Consider the following 21,401-nt stretch of genomic DNA (forward strand, 5'->3'; position numbering starts at 1 on the left):
CTGAAGCCTGCAGCGCTGATCACACTGGAGTCACTCCCTGCCGTCTTTATTTTGCTGGAGGCTTTTTTACCACCACAATAAACATGTTGACGGCGTAGCTGCTGCTGGAGGGAAGTTCCAAGTGTAATTATGTTAAAAGCCCAGTGACTCAGCGGGGTTACAGTGAGCTGGAGGCAGCTGCTTTTAGCCTAATGAGAAATTATATTCCTACAATGCTAATGGACTACACTGCTGAGGTCAGGCAAGCTCAGATAACATTGTTGTAAAGTCAGGGTGTGGGCAGGAAAGCAATAACACATAACTGATAAAACAAAAATTAACCAACATTAAAAAAATCATCTAACCACAGCTCTGAAAGTCTAAAACAGTTTAAGAGACAAGCTCTTTTGATAAACACATTAATTTATTCAGCACCAATATGTACACATTCATAGCACATTATTACATAACAGTAGTATGTTACAGCACAGTGCAGCTCTGCACATTTTTATTCAATTAGATATATGCAAATCACATATATAATATATATAATATAATAATCAACCCTCCCCTTACCCCCATAGGGAGCGCAAGCACTCTAAGCCCCGCCCACGCAATGAGATCTCACCAATACAGCAGAAGCGTTTCCGCACACTGAGCCTGTGAGCGCGAGTCTGTGCGGGAAAGATTCCGCGAGACTGGTGAGCAGAGGGCGCGCGGGCGAGAGAGAGAGAGAGATGGAGGGAGTGAAGGATGGAGGGACGGAGGGATGGACAGGGTCGCAGGATGGAGGTGATGTGTTTACTTGGTGAGACCCTTCACAATCTGGAGCTCCTCCACAGGCTTCCACTCCTGCTTTATGGTGATGAGCTGAAGAGAGACAGAGATAGAGAGAGAGTGGATTAGAGTGCGGGGTGGGGGGGTCTCTGACAGTGCTGAGTGGTCACCATGGCTACACACTTTTTTTAGGATGTCGACATTTTCCGAGTTTTTCATCGCAACGCAGAACATTTTCCCGGTATGAAGCACAAAGAGGATTATAAAGATCATCTCTGCCTCATCTCTAAAAAATTGAGGCCTTATTCCTACCTCATCACTGCCTTATCTCTGGAAATTTGCTGCCTCGTTACTACCTCACCACTGCCTCATCTCTGGATAATTGCTGCCTCATTACTACCTCATCACTGCCTCACTTCTGGAAAATTGCTGCCTTATTACTACCTCATCACTGCCTCATCTCTGGATAATCGCTGCCTCGTTACTACCTCATCACTGCCTCACTTCTGGAAAATCGCTGCCTCATTATTACCTCATCACTGCCTCACTTCCGGAAAATCGCTGCCTCATTATTACCTCATCACTGCCTCACTTCTGAAAAATCACTGCCTCATTACTGCCTGACTTGTGGAAAATTGCTGCCTCATTAATACCTCATCACTGCCTTATCTCTGGAAAATCCCTGCTACACTGCTACCTCATATCTGTCTCATCTACCACATCGCTGCCTCATTGCTGCCTCATTACTATATCGCTGCTGCCTCATCGCTACCTTATCTGCCTCATTACTAGCTCAATGTTACCTAATTACTGCCTCCTTAATATCTCATTGCTGCCTCATTACTACCTCATTAACACTTCATTGCTCATTCCTCATTGCTACTTGATTGCTACTTCATCGCTACCTCAGTGCTGCCTCATTACTGCTACTTTACTACCTCTTAACTGCCAAATTTCGATTTCATTGCTGCCTCATTACTATTTTATTACTGTCTTCGCATTAGTACCTCATCTTTACCTTAACAAAGCCTCAACACTACCTCATTTTCAACACTACCTCATTGCTGCCTCATTACTACCTCATCACTGCCTCACCTGTGCTTCATTACTACCTCTGCCTCATTCTTACCTAATTACTGTCTCATCACTACCTCATTAACACTTTGCTGCTGCCTCATCAATACCTCAACACTACGTCATTGTTGTTAAGACCTCATTGCCACCTGATCGCTACTTCATTGCTACCTCAGCGCTGCCTCATCACTACCTTGTTGCTGTGCCACTGCTGCCTCAGTACTGCTGACTGAATAAACTCAAGTAAGTCACACCAGCACAAACTCAGATAGTGATCTGAAGTACACTGGAATCTAAACAAGTAGAGCAGGAAAAGATATATAAAAAAGTTGAAGTTATGTTACTGTGCTGTATTTATTCTCGCCCCCACACTCTACACCTCAGCTATATCCGTCACTGCTCTACCTCCTCTGGTCTTAGCGCTAAAGTGGGACCTTCCTGCGCTCACTTCCGTCTTACAGTGTCTGCTGCGTGCTGCACGTTCTCTATGGCTCCTCACAGCTGATGTAAATTGACCTTGAGAATGACAGAGGCACTGCACATACACAATACATTATTATTGTTATGATATTTTTGAACTCCAAATTTTTACCTTCTGTGGCTTTGATGGGTCCAGTGTTTCCCACGGCTCAGGATTATTGGTTTTGTTTAGACTACAAAAAAAATAAAGCCACATTTGAAATATGAACCGACTGCATTAATAAATTATTAATAAACAAGCTCACAGCTGCTGCTGAAATGCGAGCGTCAGTCAGGTAGAGGAGGAAAGCATGTTGGACATGTGGAACCTGTTGATAATGTGCTTACATGACATCAGGCTTGGTGAGTAAGAAGTAAATGCTGGCAGATGTGGCTCCGGTGGCAGCAAAAGCCATGAAGCCAATCAGAGGAATGAGCTGGAGGGGAAACAAACACACAATTTAAGCTTAAAATACTGCAAATAGCTGAATAATTTAGAACAGGCAGTGGAGACTAACCTCTTTCCTTTTCCTCAGCATTTGCAGAAAGCCTCCCGTCACCATTTTCACGGCTTATTTTAGTCTAATAATGAGATGAAAATAATAATAACAAGGTAATTAAGGATGTAATACAGTGTACTTTTGCTTTTTTAATAATATTCTTAATATACAGTTGTATACTCACTCATAATTAAAGAAGAAAGTCATACAGATTGAGCTAATTAAGAGAATTTAAATATAATAATCTTAATTATAATAATTCATAATTATACAGAATACTCTTTTATAATTACGTATAATTAAGAAAGTAATACAGTGTGAGTTAATCAGCAATCTTAATGGTAATACTTCCTAATCATAATTATCTATAATTAAGAATGTATTGCAGTCTAAATATACACTGCAATTAGTTATAAATAATAAGGAATTTTAATTACACAATTACTCATAATTAAGAATGTAATACAGTGTAAGCAAAAATCAGTGCTCTGCACTGCAATACGCATTGCTATTCATTATAATTAGCTATAATTATGCCAGTAATAGTGTAATCATTCTGTTAGAATGCTGATTAATGATTGGTCTTACCTCACTGTGAAGTTGTCTGATGGCTTGCCGGCTCACTTTGCTCAGCATCCCGCCACCACCAGCTTTATAGCACAGGTGGGACGAGCACCAAGGCACGTACACACTGTGTATCAACATCTATCAGGAAGAACTGCTTTACCATGGCAACCACAATCCTCAGCAGTTTGTGGCACCCCCTGGTGGCTGATTTACCACAAGGTCGCTCCTGTAAGGACAGACTGTGGAGGCAGAGTGAAGAACATGACCCCAGAATAACGTCCCGCGTGCAGCAGACAGCAGAAACAAAGCCGGTATTTATAGCTCTCAGATAAAGCTTTTCTGGAGAGACCTGGGGGGGGCTGGGGAGGGGGGTTAGTGGGCATGCCACACACGACCAGTCTGAGGCAGGACACAGAGCATAACAACATACGTGACCTAAAACACACATAACTTTTGGGCACACGTTTAAGGAGCCTATATAAACACATTTTACATGCTGTACTGATTAATAAACTCTGTTCATCTTTATGTATTTATATAATATGACCACAAGCTGGCCCCATTAGCATCAACAACAAAAATACTAATAATTAAGCACAATTCTAACCACCTGAATTCTTTTCAGTATATAATATTAACTATTTAGTATGTACTATGAAGTGTTCAGTATGAATTGTTCAGCATCTACTACCAATTATTCAGTGTCTACTGAATTATTTACTGTTTACTATAAATTATTTACTGTATACTATAAATTTGTCAGTATCTACTATGAATTATTCCACATCTACTATAAATTTTCAGTATCTACTATGAATTATTCAGCATCTACTATGAATTTTTCAGTATCTACTATAAATTATTTAGTATCTACTATGAATTATTCAACATCTACTATGAATTATTCCACATCTACTATGAATTATTCAGCATCTACTACAAATTAATAAGTGTGTACTATGAATTATTCAGCATCTGTTTTATATGATTCACTATTCTCTATTAAACTAACAAAATGAATTCCTTCTAAATGTTGTATTGTATTGTGTATGACTCATACAGAGAGGTGTTGGTGGTATGTATGTTCCCTAAACTACGGAACTGTCACACATACCTTAGCAGGCAGGCACCGGCACGCACTGACCAGCACGTCAGCATGTTTACAGGCATTCAGAGTTTGTGGTAAGGATTGTTTTGAAGTAGATGTAGATGGGGGGCAGACGAAGGCAGTTTGTGGTGCATAACAGACATTCTCTTCCTAAAGTTTCACTTTCATTCACTGTACATCACAGCAAAAACAAAAATTATACAAGAACATTTGGAAAAGGGTTTTAATGAACAGCTTCAATGGGTGACGTTAAATATTATACAGGCGTAGCACATGTTGGCATATTACAAAATTATAATGTTCATTTAGAATGCAGCGATGCTATTGCACTCAGCTAACTGCATGGCACTAACTGCAGTTGAGTGTTGAGCTGAAGAGCTGCTGGTACTGTAGGAGCTGGTGGGCAGTGAGAGAGGGGCTAACACGCTGCAGGGCTTTCAGGAAGTGCTTGTGCTGAACTGTGGAAACACTCATCCCCTCCTCATGAAGAGCCAACAGAGCCGCCTGCAGATGACAAGAACACAAACTCTGTTACAGTACAACTCCAATCCTGCACTTAAAACATCAGATGTGAATGTGATTTATTTTCACTGAACTATCGCTTCAAGATGGAATTCTGCCACTTTTTCTGAATTTCTGATTCAGTGTGTGAGATGTAAACAGAGTGATTGAGAGAGGTTTGGTGTGAAATGGTTCAAATTTCTTTACAGTGGTGTTGATAGGAACCAGGGGTCACCATGATTACAGCACAAATATATACATTTTATTATTTCCTATCCAAAACCACCAGTGAACCTACACGTGTCTTCTGAGCTTTATATGGAATGTTGATGATGGAAAAATAGTGGAAAATCTAAGTAAGTTATCTTTGGGGACTATTTTGCCTCACAACGCCCTGCATGAATCCCTCCACCATGAATGGATTTTAAGTTCTCAAAACTATCATAAAACTGTCTCATCAGGCAGTGAATTCATAACCATTTCATGTAATAACTTTCTGTGAGGGCGCTTTTAGAGGTGGACGTCTGGTTCCTATCACCGCCACTAATATGAATAAATCTGACTTGGTAAGTTTCTCTAGAGCGGGGCATTTCACACCAAACCACTCTGAATGACTGTTCACATCTTAACCGTTTAATTACACAGAAATTTTGAAAAATTGGTGGAGCTTCCCAAAGAAGAAACTCATAACAGTAAACCAATGAATTGTAAAAATGCTCTGACCTCTTTGCAGAGGCTTTCCAGGTCAGCTCCAGAGAATAGGTGTGTTTGGGTTGCCAGATCCTTCAGATTGACATCAGAGTCCAGAGGCATTTTTTCTGTGTGGAGGTGCAGGATGGCCAGCCGAGCCTGAAAACAAGAGAGGGTAGAAGGTTAAGACGGGCTAAAAAATGGAGGTGGGAGGCGCTAAAGTTTACCAGTAAGTCAGGTGGGATTGAGAGGAGCTAGTTTACCTGTGAGTCAGGTGGAAGTGGGAGGAGCTAAAAGTTTTTCTGTGAGTCAGGGGGGATGAAGGTGAGCTGAAAGTTTACCTATGTTTCAGGTGGAAGTGAGAGGAGCTAGACGTTTTCCTTTGTATCAGGTGGAATTAGGAGGAACTAGACGTTCACCTGCGTGTCAGGTGGAAGTAAGAGAAGCTGAAAGTTTACCTGTGTGTCAGGTGGAAGTGGGAGGAGCTAAAAGTTTTCCTGAGTCAGGTGGGATGGAGGTGAGCTAAAAGTTTACCTGTGTTTCTGGTGGAAGTAGGAGGTGCTACATGTTCACCTGTGTTTCAGGTGCTAATAGAAGCAGCTAGATATTTACCTGTGGGTCAGGTGGGGGTACGTATATGATGTGGTCCAGTCGGCCTGGGCGGAGCAAAGCACTGTCCAGTGCATCCGGTCTGTTAGTGGCAGCTACTATCATCACATCTTTATTACACACTTCCTGCAGCTCCATCTGCAAATGCACACACAATATTAAAATATTAAAACAAATATTATACAACATCAAGCAAACAGTCTTTAATTCTTAAGGATAAAGAGAGGTTGGTAAATGGCCATGTAAAAGTTAATTACGACACAGCCACAAGAATTTCATAAGGAGACTTGCGTAAAAAATAGAGCACAAGAAAAATGCAGGATATGAGCTCTTTAATTTTTATGTACCTGTTTTTGACACTTAACTCTCTCTTTGGGTTTACATAACATATAACCTGTGTGTATTAACACGGAAAATCTGATCACTGAGATTAAATATTTACAAATTAGATTTAATAAGCTTGTCAACTTGCAACACAAAATAGAATTACTCTGGCGCCATCTACTGTCTGAATACAGAATAGACGTTCCACAGGATAGGAGTGTGATTTTCCTTTTTCTTTTAAAGCTTTAAATGCATGACCTGAGCAACAAGAATCAAAATCACTCAAATTAAATGACTCAAAATCATTCAAATAAAAAGGTTTTATTCTGTGATCCCTGACTAATTGAAATGGCTACTATTCTGTGTTGCCACGGCTGAGATCCCCGGCACCCCTTCTGTTCTGACTATTATGGGATATATTCCCTATTCTACTTCTAGGTCTGGCTTGATTTGATGATTTTATCCTTTTATATTTCTATCTTGGCACTGTTTTAGATACTGTTTATTGTCTTATTGTAATTTATTTATGTTATCGACTTTGTTTGGACTTGTCTGGGTTGCTGTGCAGCACTATGGCCATCGCTTGTTGCTTTTTAATGTGCTTTATAAATAAACTTGTGTATTATAGTCTGTTATTATGACTGTGTGGATCATATGAACATTATAGAGCACTTTTTAAATGAAACAGTAGAAGCCATATCGCCCCCTACACTTCCTGTAGTGTATTACAGTCTGTCAGAATGACTGGATCATATGAATATTATAAAGCACTTTTGATTTTGATAAATCTGACCTGTTTCTCCCGGAGTGTTTCCTGTTCCTCTCCTTCAGTCTGCATGGTCTTTGCAGAACCACGTCTCTCAGTGGTCCTGAAGCCCACCCCGTCCAGCTCATTCAGCAGCACCGACAGAACCTGTGCCTGCACTCCACTGCGGCAAGCACCGTCACCACGACTACCAACCATACTGTCAATCTCATCCAGGAACACAATGGAGGGAGAGCAAGCACGAGCCTGACGGAAGAGCTGAGAGAGAGAGAGAGAGAAAGAGAGAGAGAGAGAGAGAGAAAGAGAGAGAGAGAGAGAGAGAGAGTTACAATAAAGGGGAGGAACTGAAGTGTGGACACCCAAACAGACCCTTAGCATTTGAAGGTTAAAGTGTGTCTGTGTGTGAGTGTGCTACCTGTGCTAGAGTTCTCTCTGAGTCTCCTACGTATGGAGAGTAAAGCTGAGCTCCGCTGAGTGTGAGGAAGCTGCAGTGTGATGCTGAAGCAGCTGCTTTAACCAGGGTGGTCTTAGCACAGCCGGGGGGGCCGTACAATAACACACCCCGTGGCCCACGCACACCCATCCGCACCAGCGCCTCGGGGAACTTCATCGGCCACTCGATACTCTACAAACAGAAACATTAGCTTCAGGTTTTGTTTACAGTTAAGGAACAAAATGGCAAAGTTCCAGCAGACCACAAGCTCTGACTGATTTAACCTGGTTTAGAGAGAGAGAGAAATTAAAGAGACAGATCAGTAAACAAACTGCAGCAGCAGAGTGCTGGTGGTAATAAAAATAAAAAATAAAAATAATAACATTTTTTGCAGAACTCGCACTCTAAACAGAACCAAACTCTCAGCCTGAGAGCAGGTGTGTCTCTCTGTACCTGTTTCAGTTTGAGTTTGACATCTTCAAGCCCTCCAATTCGCTCCCAGCTCACAGGCTGAAAGTCGGACACACCCACACTGCTGCGCAGGCAGGAGGGCGGGACTAATCGCAACGCCCTGAGAAAATGCTCTGTCCCCACTGTCCCGCCCTCGCTGTCCATCTCCTCGGCTCCGCCCTGTGAAAGCAAAGAGGAAATAATCATTAAATTTGGCTACAAATGCATTCATTGGAAATTTGGAAGTCGGTCGCATGAACTGGCCACTAGGAGGCTCCAAATCCTCACTTTTACAAAAAGATAAAACACCCGGCAACACTTTCCGTATCCTCCATTCTTGCATTACAAACTTGCAGACTTGCGCCATCTGCTGGTTTTAATTCGCCATTCATTTCACTTTATGGAAATTTTTGATAACGGATTAAAAATCACTGAAATTTTGTGATTGTAGCTACAAACACAACATAACGAAACTACTGAGTAATATAACTGCAAAGACTAAATATAATTAAACTATAAAACCAATGGCTCGTTGACATTATGGCCCATTACGAATCATTTTGATCATTGATTTAGCATCAATTATGTATATTTATATACAAAGCATGTTATGCTGCACAATCTATAACGTGCATAACCTCCAGTTCAGGGCAGCAGGGGCGACCTGACCACTTTCCTTTACTATTTGCTGATGTAGACTGGTTAACCAATGAAGGCATCTGAGACAATCTGTGAACTTTAATCATGTAATTTAAATTGTGGACGTGAATAATAAATGTAAATGGTTGTGTGTGTTACCTGTGCAGTGTGCAGTATGGCCTGCAGTGCTGCCTCCCTACAGAGCGCGCTCAGATCGGCTCCAACGTACCCGGTGGTCATCTCAGCGAGGGTCCGCAGATCCACTGAGGAGGACAGCGGCACGCTGCGGCTCACAGACTGCAGAATCCGGAACCTCTGCTGCAGCGTGGGAACACCCACCACCACCTTCACACACAAACATACATGCAGGCTTAAAGGGGAACTCCAACAGTTTTTCTAAATTTCTGCATAATTAAATAGTTGAGATGTAAACAGAGTCGTTCAGAGTCGTTCAGAGTGGTTTGGTGTGAAACGCTCCTAAAGAAATTTACTGAGTCAGAACTGTTCACAGTGGTGGTGATACGAACCAGACGTCCACCTCTAAAAGCTCCCTCCCTGAAAGTTATTACATGAAATGGTTATGAATACACTGCCTGATGTCTGAGACACTGTTTTATGATAGTTTTGAGAACTTAAAATCCATTCATGGTGGAGGGATACATGCAGGGCACTGTGAGGTGAAAATAGTTCCCAAAGAAAATTTCAGATTTTCCACTCATTATTTTTTCCGTTTTTCCCATCATCAACATTCCATATCAAACCCAGAAGACACGTGTAGGTTCACTGGTGGTTTTCGATAGTAAATAAAATGTCTATATTTGTGTTGTAGCCATGGCGACCCCTGGTTCCGATCACCTCCACTGTATCTGAACCATTTCACACCAAACCACTCTGAATCACTCTGATTACTTCTCAGACACTGAATAGTGGAGAATCCTAATTCCTGTTTTACAACAGTGGTGTTTCTTGAGATCAACTTTCCTGTAGTGTTTAGTTCCTCCCCTGCTTACCCAACACTAATGTATATGATCCAGCCAATCACTGACTTCTGATGAAGTTAATGAGCTGGAGCAGGCGCGTCAGACTGTGGTTGGGACTAGACTCTGCATCTTAACGATGGAATTATGTAAAAGATTTTGAAAGATGGGTGGAATTCCCCTTTCAACTAAGCTAGAAGCAGAACTGTTCCTATTAAATCATTTTATGATTTTCCTATTTATGTTTATTCCTAGTTTAAAGGATAAAATGATATTATAGCTGAGAAATCTATAATATTATGAAATGTGCTGCTAAAAAAAAGTACTGAACAAATTTCAAGGCAGATATCTTGATCATAAACTATTTGTAGTGTTTGGTTCAAATAAATAGTCTTTTTTTTTCTGGGCTGAACAAGTTAATTTGAGCACAGTACTATATTATAGCCATGCAAAAGTTTAAACACCCTCTGGTCAGATTTCATGCTATTGTTGATTTTAATGCACAATTTCTATTTATTTGTGAGTTTAACATATTGGGAAAAAAAACAAAACAACAACAAAAAAAAAAAACATAAAATGTTCCATGACTTTTGCACAGGCCACATTTTATTGGTTCCAGTGTGTTAAATTTAGCAAATAAACAGTAATTGTGTATTTAAATATGCAGAGTGTGTTAACTTATTCACACTTAGAAAATCAACAACATGGAATCTGACCAGAAGTGCCCCAACTTTTTCATACACCTGCATGCATGCACAGGTGTATGAAAAAGGTAAGTTAGTTTGTGTAATTTCTGACTCCACCTCTCTGTCGAAGCGTCCGGGTCTCCGGAGCGCCGGGTCCAGCATGTCTGGCTGATTCGTCGCTGCGATGATGATGAAACTTTCATCGCTGTCGATTCCGTCCATGAGCGTGAGGAGCTGGGCGACGATCCGGTTTTCTGGAGCACTGCCAGATGCGCTCCGCCTGGGACAGAGGGCATCAATCTCATCAATAAACAAAACACAAGGACCCTCCAGTGCTGCTTCTCGCGCCTGGGCGAATGCCCTACGGAGGTTCTCCTCGCTCTCTCCAGGTCGAGATCCCACGACCACTGGGCCGTTTATGGTCACCAACGCTGCCCCAACTGCCTGCACCACATTTCGGACCAGCTGGGTCTTCCCCACCCCTGGTGGCCCCACCAACAGCGCCCCCCGTGGGCAGGGCAGACCCAGCCTCTTCAGACTGCCTGGATAGCGCAGAGGAACCATGAGCATCTCCTTGAGTGAGGCAAACACCTCCTCAACTCCTCCCAAGGGCACAGCTGGAGACCTTGTAGCAGCCTGTTGGTACTTCTGGACCGTCTGAACCGAGCCTAAGTCCAGTCGTGTCTCGGCCATGACCAAACCAGCTTTGTGTGATCCTGAGTTCACGTTCTCCACCTCTAAAAACTGAACCAGAGTCCCAGCTCCTGCTACATTCACCAAGTGCTTCTCATGCACATACAGGCCTGTTAGCAGCTCCTTCGCTAGCTCCTGTATAAACTGGATGGCCGTTGTCATCTTCTGTTGAGAACTTTGCACCAGAACCTTCACGCGCAGGCGCTTCAGACGTGGACAGGTTAGTGGCTTTAGCTGGGCGCGCTGAAGGTGGAGCTTGACTGGATTCATATTCAATTCAACATGGGTGTTTTTACCTTCATTAGGCTGAGGAAACATCTGGAGGCAGAGGTTTGGTGTAGCACAGGTGGTTTGAAACTGCAGGTAGTCGTCAGCGAGGTCACTCCGAGGCCAGGCAGTGCAAAGGCAGGCCCCCTGCGGCAGCAGGATGAGGAGCGGAGAGCCGAGCTTCAGCCCGAGTTCCTCCATCACTGCAAGACCCATACGACACCTTTGAATGCCGGCATCCACCGGGTCCGGAGGCAGCACGGTCAGATCCGTGTCCTCCGCAGGCACCATCTCCACAAACCTAGCAGGTCACAACAGCATCCAAGGAACCTGGATCATCACATGAACACAGATCAGTTTGTATTATTTATCACATCACTTACATTCTGGATTGGTCAAAGGTCAACAGCGTGGTGATTTTTCGTGCTAGACGGGCCTTCCAGAACCAAAGGCGGGCTCCCCTGTCCTACACCTACTGTTATTTGCCATCATCAGCATTAATAAATAGTATTTTTCTGTTATTAGAAATAGTGTATTCAGTTTAGAACGCTACACATTAGTGCTGCAGAGTGCAATATACTTAAAGGGGAAATCCACCATTCGCAAAAATTTCTGCATAGTTATTATTTCAGATTTTCCACTATTTTGCCATCATCAACATTCCATATAAAACTCAGAAGACACGTGTAGGTTCACTGCTGGTTTTGGATAGTAAATAAAATTTCTATATTTGTCTTTGTCTTGTGGTACTCCACGCATGCGCGTCATTTTGTATTGGATTACTTGTAGTGCGCATGTAAACGAAGATTTTCCATCAAATTTTTGAATAGAGTGTTCATATAAACACCTCAGTGGCTATGTTTACATGCAAAGATTTTTGCCAATCCGATTGAATACAATCGGATTACAGATTCAGACTGAGGTGTTTATATGCTCACTCTATTCAACAATTTGATGGAAAATCTTCGTTTACATGCTCACTAAAAGTAATCCGACGCAAAATGACGCGCATGCGTGGAGTAGCGCTTAGAGTAAACGTTACCATGACAGCGAACATCACGTGAGGTCCAGTCCGCGTGAGATGAGTTTCCAGTTGGCACGCTTGTGTTATTAACTGCTTTAACATGTCAGACTCAGAAAAACGTGCTTCACGTGTACTTATAAAGGAAGCGGCGAGAGGAAGACGTCGTGTTCTGAGACTCATAAGTTGGACGTCCGTCCCACCGCCGTCTTTTAAAGATCAGAGCATAAACTTCGTCTCCTCTGCAGACCCGTTTCTGCTCCGCCATGCTGAACGTTATAAACTTTCGCCATGACGCGACGCACATGCGCAGAACATACTTACACATTCCGATTGGAATGTAATCGGATTCAGGTGTTTACATGGCTATTATTCTTCTATTTAACGGATTATTTGGAGGTTTACCCACCTCGTTCAATCGGATAGAAATTGTATTCTGAATGGCCTCAATCGGACTAGACTATTCCGATTGAGGTGTTTACATGGACGTAATATATTCCGATTGAGCTATTAGTCGGATTATTAACGGATTATCAGGCTGCATGTAAACGTGGCTAGTCTGAATCTGTAATCAGATTGTATTCAGTCAGATTAGCAAAAATCTTTGCATGTAAACATAGCCATTGTTTAAGACAATAGCCACGTTTACATGCAACCTGATAATCCGTTAATAATCCGACTAATAGCTCAATCAGAATAGAACACGTCCATGTAAACACCTCAATCGGAATAGTCTAGTCCGATTGAGGCCATTCGGAAAACAATTTCTATCCGATTGAACGAGGTGGGTAAACCTCTAAATAATCCGTTAAATAGACGAATAATAGCCATGTAAACGCCTGAATCCGATTACATTCCAATCGGAGCGTGTAAGTATGTTCTGCGCATGTGCGTCGCGTCATGGCGAAAGTTTATACCGTTCAGCATGGCAGGAGCAGAAACTGGTCTGCAGAGGAGACGAAGTTTATGCTCTGATCTTTAACGGACTTCCAGCTTATGAGTCTCAGAACACGACATGTTCCTCTCGCCGCTTGCTTTATAAGGACATGTGAAGGACGTTTTCCTGAGTCTGACATCATTTTAAAGCAGTTAATAACACAAGCGTGCCAACTGGAAACTCATCTCACGCGGACTGGACCTCACGTGATGTTCGCTGTCATGGTAACGTTTACTCTAAGCGCTACTCCACGCATGCGCGTCATTTTGCATCGGATTACTTGTAGTGAGCATGTGAACGAAGATTTTCCATCAAATTGTTGACTAGAGAGTGCATATAAACACCTCAGTCTGAATCTGTAATGGGATTGTATTCAATCGGATTGGCAAAAATCTTTGCATGTAAACAGCCAATGTTAGACAGAATTCTGCATACTTGAATTAATGCTACACTCTTTAAAAAGGTGTTTCTTCAAGGTTTCTTTAGTAAAGGGAATGGTTCTATATAGGACCATGAACATGCAAATAAACCTCTGCTTGCTTAAATGTTTTTTACAGATCGATACAGCACCAAAAAGGGTTCTGCACCAGCTCATCCAGCTTTTCATCTGTTCATATTCATATCTCTCTCACCATCAGCTCATCCAGCTGTTCATCTCTTCATATTCATATATATATATATATCTCACCATCAGCTCATCCAGCTGTTCATCCCTTCATATTCATATATCTCTCTCTCACCATCAGCTCATCCAGCTTTTCATCTCTTCATCTTCATATTCATCTCTCTCTCGGCGCAGTGTTTATCCTGCTGTGGAGGAAAGCATGTGGCCACGCTTTCTTATTTTGCGTTTCCTACAGCGAGGAAAACACACTACTGCCCTCCAGTGGACTGGAGCGCAGAGGGGAATAACACTAACGGGGAATTCCGCCGATTTTTCATAATTTCCCCATAATTCAGTGTCTGAGAAGTAATCAGAGTGATTCAGAGTGGTTTGGTGCGAAATGTCTTTACAGCGGTGGTGATAGGAACCAGGGGTCGCCATGACTACAACATAAATACAGACATTTTATTTACTATCCAAACCACCAGTGAACCTACACGTGTCTTCTGAGTTTTATATGGAATGTTGATGATGGGAAAATAGTGGAAAATCTGAAAAGTTTTCTTTGGGGACTATTTTGCCTCACAGCGCCCTGCATGTTATGTATCTCTCCACCATGAATGGATTTTAAGTTCTTAAAACTATCATAGAACAGTGTCTCAGGCATCATGCAGTGAATTCATAACCATTTCATGTAAAAACTTTCTGTGAGGGAGCCTTTAGAGGTGGACGTCTGGTTCCTATCACCACCACTGTGAACAACTGTGACTCGGTAAGTTTCTCTAGAACGGAGCGTTTCACACCAAACCACTCTGAACGACTCTGTTTACATCTTAACCATTTAATTATTCAGGAATTTAGAAAAAATTGTGGAGTTCCCTTTTAACATGAATTAGTGATATTATTTTTTGCTATGTTTAATTGTATTTTAATTTAATTACTCATTAAATAACACACTTTCTAATATTTTTAATGAGAAGAAAATCAGAAAAAAGTACATTTGGCATGTCCTATATGTATAAAAACAGCACTACAGAAAACAGTAAAAACTAACGTGTAATGTGTAGACTTCTAGACTCCGTACTGCAGATTTAATAACTGTCTTCCTGCTTTCCTCTGAGCTGTCAGGTCACTCTGCCCTAAAAGCTGTAAAAGTCTGAGCTGAAAGGGCAGCTGATAAAGATGTTTGTTTAAAACTTTCTCAGTTTTTACGTAATCACATGATCTACTATTTATAGCAGAGATAAGGCGCCGTATCGAGCTGTGGAGAAGGAGAACGGCAAGGACGGCGTTTTCATTTCACACCCGTATTCTGTCAAACAAATCCCACCCATTTCTGTAATCCTATTGGGCGAACTGAGTATGAACTACGATCCAATCGGGGCTCTGTAGGAATAGAGGTGTGTTTTTGCCAGAATACGGGTGGGAAATATCAAGGAGCCCATTTATGGAGGGCTTGAGCAGAGAGAGAGAGAGACCCTAAAGAGAGAATACCAAAAGAGAAAGTGGTGGAGTTAAACTGCTGTAGGTTGAATGGGCGGGGCTAAACTGCTGTAGGTTGAATGGGTGGAGCTAAACTGCTGTATGCTGAATGGGTGGGGCTAAACCACTGTAGGCTAAATGAGTGGGGCTAAACTGCGGTAGGCTGAATGGGCGGGGCTAAACTGCTGTAGGCTGAATGGGCGGGCTAAACTGCTGTAGGCTGAATGGGCGGGCTAAACTGCTGTAGGCTAAATTGAGTGGGGCTAAACTGCTGTAGGCTGAATGGGCGGGGCTAAACTGCTGTAGGCTGAATGGGCGGGCTAAACTGCTGTAGGCTGAATGGGCTAAGAGGCTAAGCGGGAGTGTATATAACTGCAGGATTTAGTGACATCATAAAAACAAATTCAAAATAAGCTGTTTTTTTTCTATTCAGTGTCTATATATGGACTGTATGGACTGGGAAGTGAATAGTATATTCAAAAAATGTAAACATACCACATCACACTATTATTTAAAGGAAACTTGGGTTTCCATGATATTGGCCTGTTAAAGCACAGAGACATGTGTGCAAACAAGCCTGTGAGTGTGTATATAGACTGAAAGTGTGTGTGAGAGGGAGAGAGAGAGAGACGGAGAGTTTCTTGGCACTGTGCTCCACTTCTTCGTCACGCTGTGAGTTCTCGCGTTGCAGTGTGTGTATATCTGTGTGCCAGCTGTGTCCTGTTCTCCCTCTAATGTCACGGGGGCCTTTGCCGGGCCTGCAGGCTGAGACGGGTTCTGAGAAAGAGAAGGAGATATAGGCAGGAAGGATAAGAGAAGGGGAGACAGAGAGAAAGAGAGACATATAAAGAGAGCTGTAGAAAGAGAGTTTCTCAGTCTGAGGAAGATGACCACAGGTGTCTGAGTGACAGACGCTCCGTTTGTTTTCTGCCTACTGGACGCAGGCCGGCGTGGACTGGACAGCGAGCGCGTGAGGCATGTCCGTGCTGCTTCGCCGTGTGCCCTTGCTGCAGCAGGAGGCCCTGTGGAAAATCAAACACTTCCACACCGTTCCTGCACTGTGGAACCAGCAGGCCCCCAAAGGTACGACTACGCTAGTGCACTCATGTCACGCTTGTGAGTCTGACTCAGTTCAGGTCACTCTGAAGCTGCTGAAGGTTCTGCTCTCCACAGTCACACGTTGTCCTCACTTCTTTAGCGATTATCTTCTAGATAAAAGTTCTACCTTCTGCTCTCAGGCTCTGTAAAGCTATCAGTGGCTGTAAAAGAGAGGTCAGATAAAGGTGAAATCCACCCTGACTGCTGTAGCCATGAATTCCCCCTTCAGACCCTCCACTCTGAGTTGTCTGTGGCTGTGATTGAGTGTCTGTGCTGCAGTGTCTCTTTCCGAATCCCTGTGGTTTTAGAGTATTATTATTTCGGATTGTTCTGGCTGTGGGTCGGAGCAGGCCAGGCCTCGCTGGATTTCTGCCAGCCAGCTGCTAATAATGTCTCGCTGTCAGTGGAGGACGCCATGCCAGTTATGGGGAGACACGTGAAAGCTGAGCCACGAGGCAGAGCAGTGCCAGTGAGGGCACTGAATACTCCTTACTGTCTCAGTACACCTTACTGCCTCTATTATTGACTCAATACTTCTTACTGCCTTTATTACTGACTCAATACTCCTTATTGCCTCTATTACTGACTCTGTACTCTTCACTGCCTCTATTACTGACTCTGTACTCCTTACTGCCATTTGTACTATCTGAGTACTCCTTATTGCTTCTATTACTGACCCAGTACTTCTCACTGCCTCTATTACTGACTCAGTACTCCTTACTGCCTCTATTACTGACTCAGTACTCCTAACTGTCTCTCTTACTGAGTCAATACACCTTACTGCCTCTATTACTGACTCACTACTCCTGACTGCCTCTATTACTGACTCAGTACTCCTCACAGCCTCTATTACTGACCCAGTACTCCTTAATACCTCAATTAAATGACTGAGTACTCCTTACAGTCTCTATTATTGACTCAGTACTCCTCACTGCCTCTATTACTCACTTGGTACTCCTGACTGCCTCTATTATCTATTCAATGCCCCTTACAGCCTCTATTACTCACTCAGTACTCTTCACTGCCTCTATTACTGACTCAATACTCCTTACTGCCATTCATACTAACTGAGTACTCCTTACTGCCTCTATTAATGACTCAGTACTCCTTACTGTCTCTATTACTGAGTCAATATGCCTTACTGCCTCTATTACTCACTTGGTACTCCTGACTGCCTCTATTACTGTCATACTGGCTCTATTACAAACTCATTACTCTTTACTGCCATTGACAATAACTGAATACTCTTTATTGCCTCTATTACTTAGGCAATGTGCCTTGCTGCCTCTATTACTCACTTGGTACTCCTGACTGCCTTTATTACTGACTCAAAACCCTTTGCTGCCTCTTTTACTGACTTAATACTCCTTACTGTCTCTATTACTGAGTCAATATGCCTTACTGCCTCTATTACCAAATTGGTACTCCTTACTGTCTCTATTACTGAGTCAATATACCTTACTGCCTCTATTACTGACTCAGTACTCCTTACTGTCTCTATTACTGAGTCAGAATGTCTTACTCCCTCTATTATTGACTCAATACTGCCTCTGTTACTTAGTCAGTACCCCTTACTGGCTTTATTATTGACTCAATATTTCTTACTGTCTCCATTACTGGGTCAGTACACATCACTGCCTCTATTATTGATTAATACTTCCTACTGCCTCTATTACTGATGCAGTGCTCCTTACTGTTTTCATTACTGAGTCAGTAACCCTTACTGCCTCTTTTGAGTAAACTCTCCTTACTGCCTCTATTACTGAGTCTGTGCCCCTTACTGCCTCTATTATTGACTCAATATTCCTTACTGCTTCTATAACTGACTCAATACTCATTACTGTCTCTATTATTGACTCAGTACTGCTTACTGTTTCTATTACTGAGTCAGTACTCCTTACTGCCTCTTTTATTGACTCAACTCCTAACTGCCTCTATTACTGACTCAAAACTCCTTACTGTCTCTATTACTAAGTCAGTACCCCTTACTGCCTTTATTACTGATTGAAAATTCCTTACCGCATCATTTACTGACTCAGTACTCCTTACTGCCATTCGTACTGACTGAGTACTCCCTACTGCTTCTATTACTGACTCATTACTCCTTACTGCCTCTATTATTTACTCAATATTTCTTACTGCCTCTATAACTGACTCAATACTCCTTACTGCCTCTATTATTGACTCAATGCTCCTTACTGTCTCTATTCCTGAGTCAGTATCCCTCATTGCCTTTATTACTGACTCGGTACTCCCGACTGCCTCTATTACAAACTTCAGCACACTGAATAATGGAGGTACAGAGCAGCATACTGAAAGCTAGGAGAGAGAGTAGCACAATGAACCATAGAAGAAGAGAGCAGCATACTGAAAGATAGAGGGAGAGAGAGCAGCACAATGAACCATAGAAGAGAGCAGCATACTGATAGATAGAGGGAGAGAGAGCAGCACAATGAACCATAGAAGAAGAGAGCAGCATACTGAAAGATAGAGGGAGAGAGAGCAGCACAATGAACCATAGAAGAAGAGAGCAGCATACTGATAGATAGAGGGAGAGAGAGCAGCACAATGAACCATAGAAGAGAGCAGCATACTGAAAGATAGAGGGAGAGAGCAGCACAATGAACCATAGAAACAGCAGCACAATGAACCACAGAGGGGGAGGAAACACCCAGAAAGCATAACACTGAATAATAGAGGGAAAGCAAGAGCATTACACTGAATAATAGAGGGAGAACGAAAGTATCACACCTAACAATAGAGGAAGAGGAAACACCCAGAGAGTATCACACTGAACAACAGAGGGACAGAGGGAGAAGGAGAGCATGATATGAATCATAAAATGATAAAGGGAAAGCAAACAACCAGAGAGCATCACACTGAATGATAGAGGCATAACGAGAGAAGGAGAGTGTAACACTGAGCAATAGAGGAAGTGGAAACACCCACAGAGCATCATACTGAATGACAGAGGGAGAAGGAGAGCATCATACTGAGCGATAGAGGGATAGAGAAGGAGAGCATCAGACTACACAAGAGAGGGAGAGCAAACATCCAGAGATCATCATATTGAACGACAATGCTTTGTGAGTAATATTAGAGCAAAAATCTGAACCACATGGGGGTCCCTGAGGGCCAGTTTGAGAACCAGTGCCATAAATAACTTGGTATAAATGTGTTTGTCAGTAATGTTTGTGTTTTGTAGGAGTGCGCTATAAGGATGTCCTGGTGGGCGTTCCTAGGGAGATTGTGCAGAATGAGCGGCGCGTGGCGGTCTCCCCGGCAGGTGTGGAGGCTCTGGTGAAGCAGGGTTTTTGCGTGCAGGTGGAAGCTGGAGCTGGAGGAGAAGCAAAGTTCTCAGATGATCAGTACAAAGCTGCTGGAGCCGCCATTACTGACACTAAGGGGGCTTTTGGGTCAGACCTGGTGCTCAAGGTGAGAAATGTGCACCTGTATATCCAGGTGCAGCTCACACAGACGTCACATAACTACAGAATTTACACATTAGTAATAGATGCTGAATAATTCATGTTGCGTATAATAATTGATGGGGTTAGTGTGCATTGATTAAGTGATGACTAATCTGTGCAGGTGCGCGGGCCTGTGTTTAATGAAGCGTTAGGTATCCATGAGGCAGAGCTGCTGAAGGATCGCTCCACGCTGGTCAGCTTTATTTACCCAGCGCAGAACCCAGAGCTGATGAAGAAACTTTCTCAGAGACAGAGCACTGTGCTGGCCATGGACCAGGTGCCCCGGGTTACCATCGCTCAGGGATACGACGCCCTCAGCTCCATGGCCAACATTGCCGGGTACGACGCACCAACTTTTTACAAACATTTTTTAAAAGCACTAGTGGAGCTGGTCTGTTCTGGGGTGGGGCTGAGATGTTAGAGGCTGAATGGGAGGGGCTAAACTGCTGTAGGCAGAATGGGTGGGGCTAAACTGCTGTAGGCTGAATGGGTCTGGCTAAACTGCTGTAGGCTGAATGGGTGGGGCTAAACTGCTGTAGGCTGAATGGGTGGGGCTAAACTGCGGTAGGCTGAATGGGTCTGGCTAAACTGCTGTAGGCTGAATGGGTGGGGCTGAGATGCTACTGGCAGAATGGGCAGGGCTAAATGGGTGGATATATGTAAATACACTTGGCATCAAAAAATAATGAATTTTTTTAAGAATGATTTTTTTGCAGCTTTGTTTCTTTGTTTCAGACGAGATGTGTGATTTTAATGCAGTATGAATCAGCTGTATGTAGACTTTTTACAGTCCAAGAGTAATAGGTTTTATCCTAATGCTGATTAAGGTGAGTTAATGTGGGTGAATCGCCACTTAAAAGGGAATTCCACTGATTTTTCATTATTTCAAACTTTAAATTTTGCAGAAACAGAGTGATTCACAGTGGTTTGGAGTGAAATGGTTCAGATTTCTTTACAGTGGTGGTGATAGGAAGCAGGGGTCACCATGACTACAACACAAATATAGACGTTTTTTTACTATTCAAAACCATCAGTGAACCTACACGAGTCTTCTGAGTTTTATACGGAATGTTGATGATGGGAAAATAGTAAAACATCTGAAATATTAAGTTTTCTTTGGGGACTATTTTGCCTCATAGCACCCTGCATGTATCCCTCCACCATGGATGGAGTTTAAGTTCAACAGTGTCTCAGTCATCAGGCAGTGAATTCATAACCATTTCATGTAATAACTTTCTGAGAGAGCTTTTAGAGGTGGACATCTGGTTCCCATCACCACCACTATGAACA

General features: G+C 42.7%; 3 protein-coding genes across 5 annotated transcripts in view; 1 reads left to right on the forward strand and 2 right to left on the reverse strand.

Moving 5' to 3' along the window:
* Positions 1–382: 382 nt before the first annotated feature.
* On the reverse strand, positions 383–3,486 carry cunh15orf48 (chromosome unknown C15orf48 homolog). Its single transcript, XM_036564590.1, has 5 exons — positions 3,378–3,486; positions 2,808–2,871; positions 2,638–2,726; positions 2,423–2,483; positions 383–849 (listed from the first exon to the last, which is right to left on the reverse strand). The coding sequence occupies exons 2-5, from the start codon at positions 2,850–2,852 to the stop codon at positions 781–783; spliced, it is 264 nt and encodes an 87-aa protein (XP_036420483.1). The 5' UTR covers positions 2,853–2,871; positions 3,378–3,486; the 3' UTR covers positions 383–780.
* A 1,187-nt stretch (positions 3,487–4,673) lies between these two features.
* On the reverse strand, positions 4,674–14,399 carry spata5l1 (spermatogenesis associated 5-like 1). 3 transcript variants are annotated; one of them, XM_036564588.1, is made up of 9 exons: positions 14,198–14,399; positions 10,657–11,829; positions 9,036–9,221; positions 8,241–8,417; positions 7,770–7,979; positions 7,382–7,612; positions 6,268–6,402; positions 5,689–5,814; positions 4,674–4,968 (listed from the first exon to the last, which is right to left on the reverse strand). In XM_036564588.1, exons 2-9 carry the CDS (start codon positions 11,788–11,790, stop codon positions 4,813–4,815), a joined length of 2,355 nt encoding a protein of 784 aa, XP_036420481.1. In that variant the 5' UTR covers positions 11,791–11,829; positions 14,198–14,399; the 3' UTR covers positions 4,674–4,812. The 3 variants fall into 3 exon arrangements, with proteins under 3 accessions (XP_036420481.1, XP_036420480.1, XP_036420482.1); XM_036564587.1 differs by having other exon boundaries at positions 14,146–14,399; XM_036564589.1 differs by lacking the exon at positions 14,198–14,399 and adding an exon at positions 14,090–14,113.
* Positions 14,400–16,178: 1,779 nt separating this feature from the next.
* Positions 16,179–21,401, forward strand: part of LOC118803987 (NAD(P) transhydrogenase, mitochondrial-like) — a 38,673-nt gene continuing 33,450 nt past the window's right edge. The window contains exons 1-3 of the mRNA XM_036564568.1: positions 16,179–16,626; positions 19,847–20,076; positions 20,233–20,450. Coding sequence (XP_036420461.1) covers positions 16,521–16,626; positions 19,847–20,076; positions 20,233–20,450 — 554 coding nt within the window. The 5' untranslated portion in view covers positions 16,179–16,520. The remainder of the gene's footprint in view (positions 16,627–19,846; positions 20,077–20,232; positions 20,451–21,401) is intronic.

Source organism: Colossoma macropomum, unplaced genomic scaffold (genome assembly GCF_904425465.1).
Source record: "Colossoma macropomum unplaced genomic scaffold, Colossoma_macropomum, whole genome shotgun sequence".
NCBI classification, from domain to species: domain Eukaryota; kingdom Metazoa; phylum Chordata; class Actinopteri; order Characiformes; family Serrasalmidae; genus Colossoma; species Colossoma macropomum.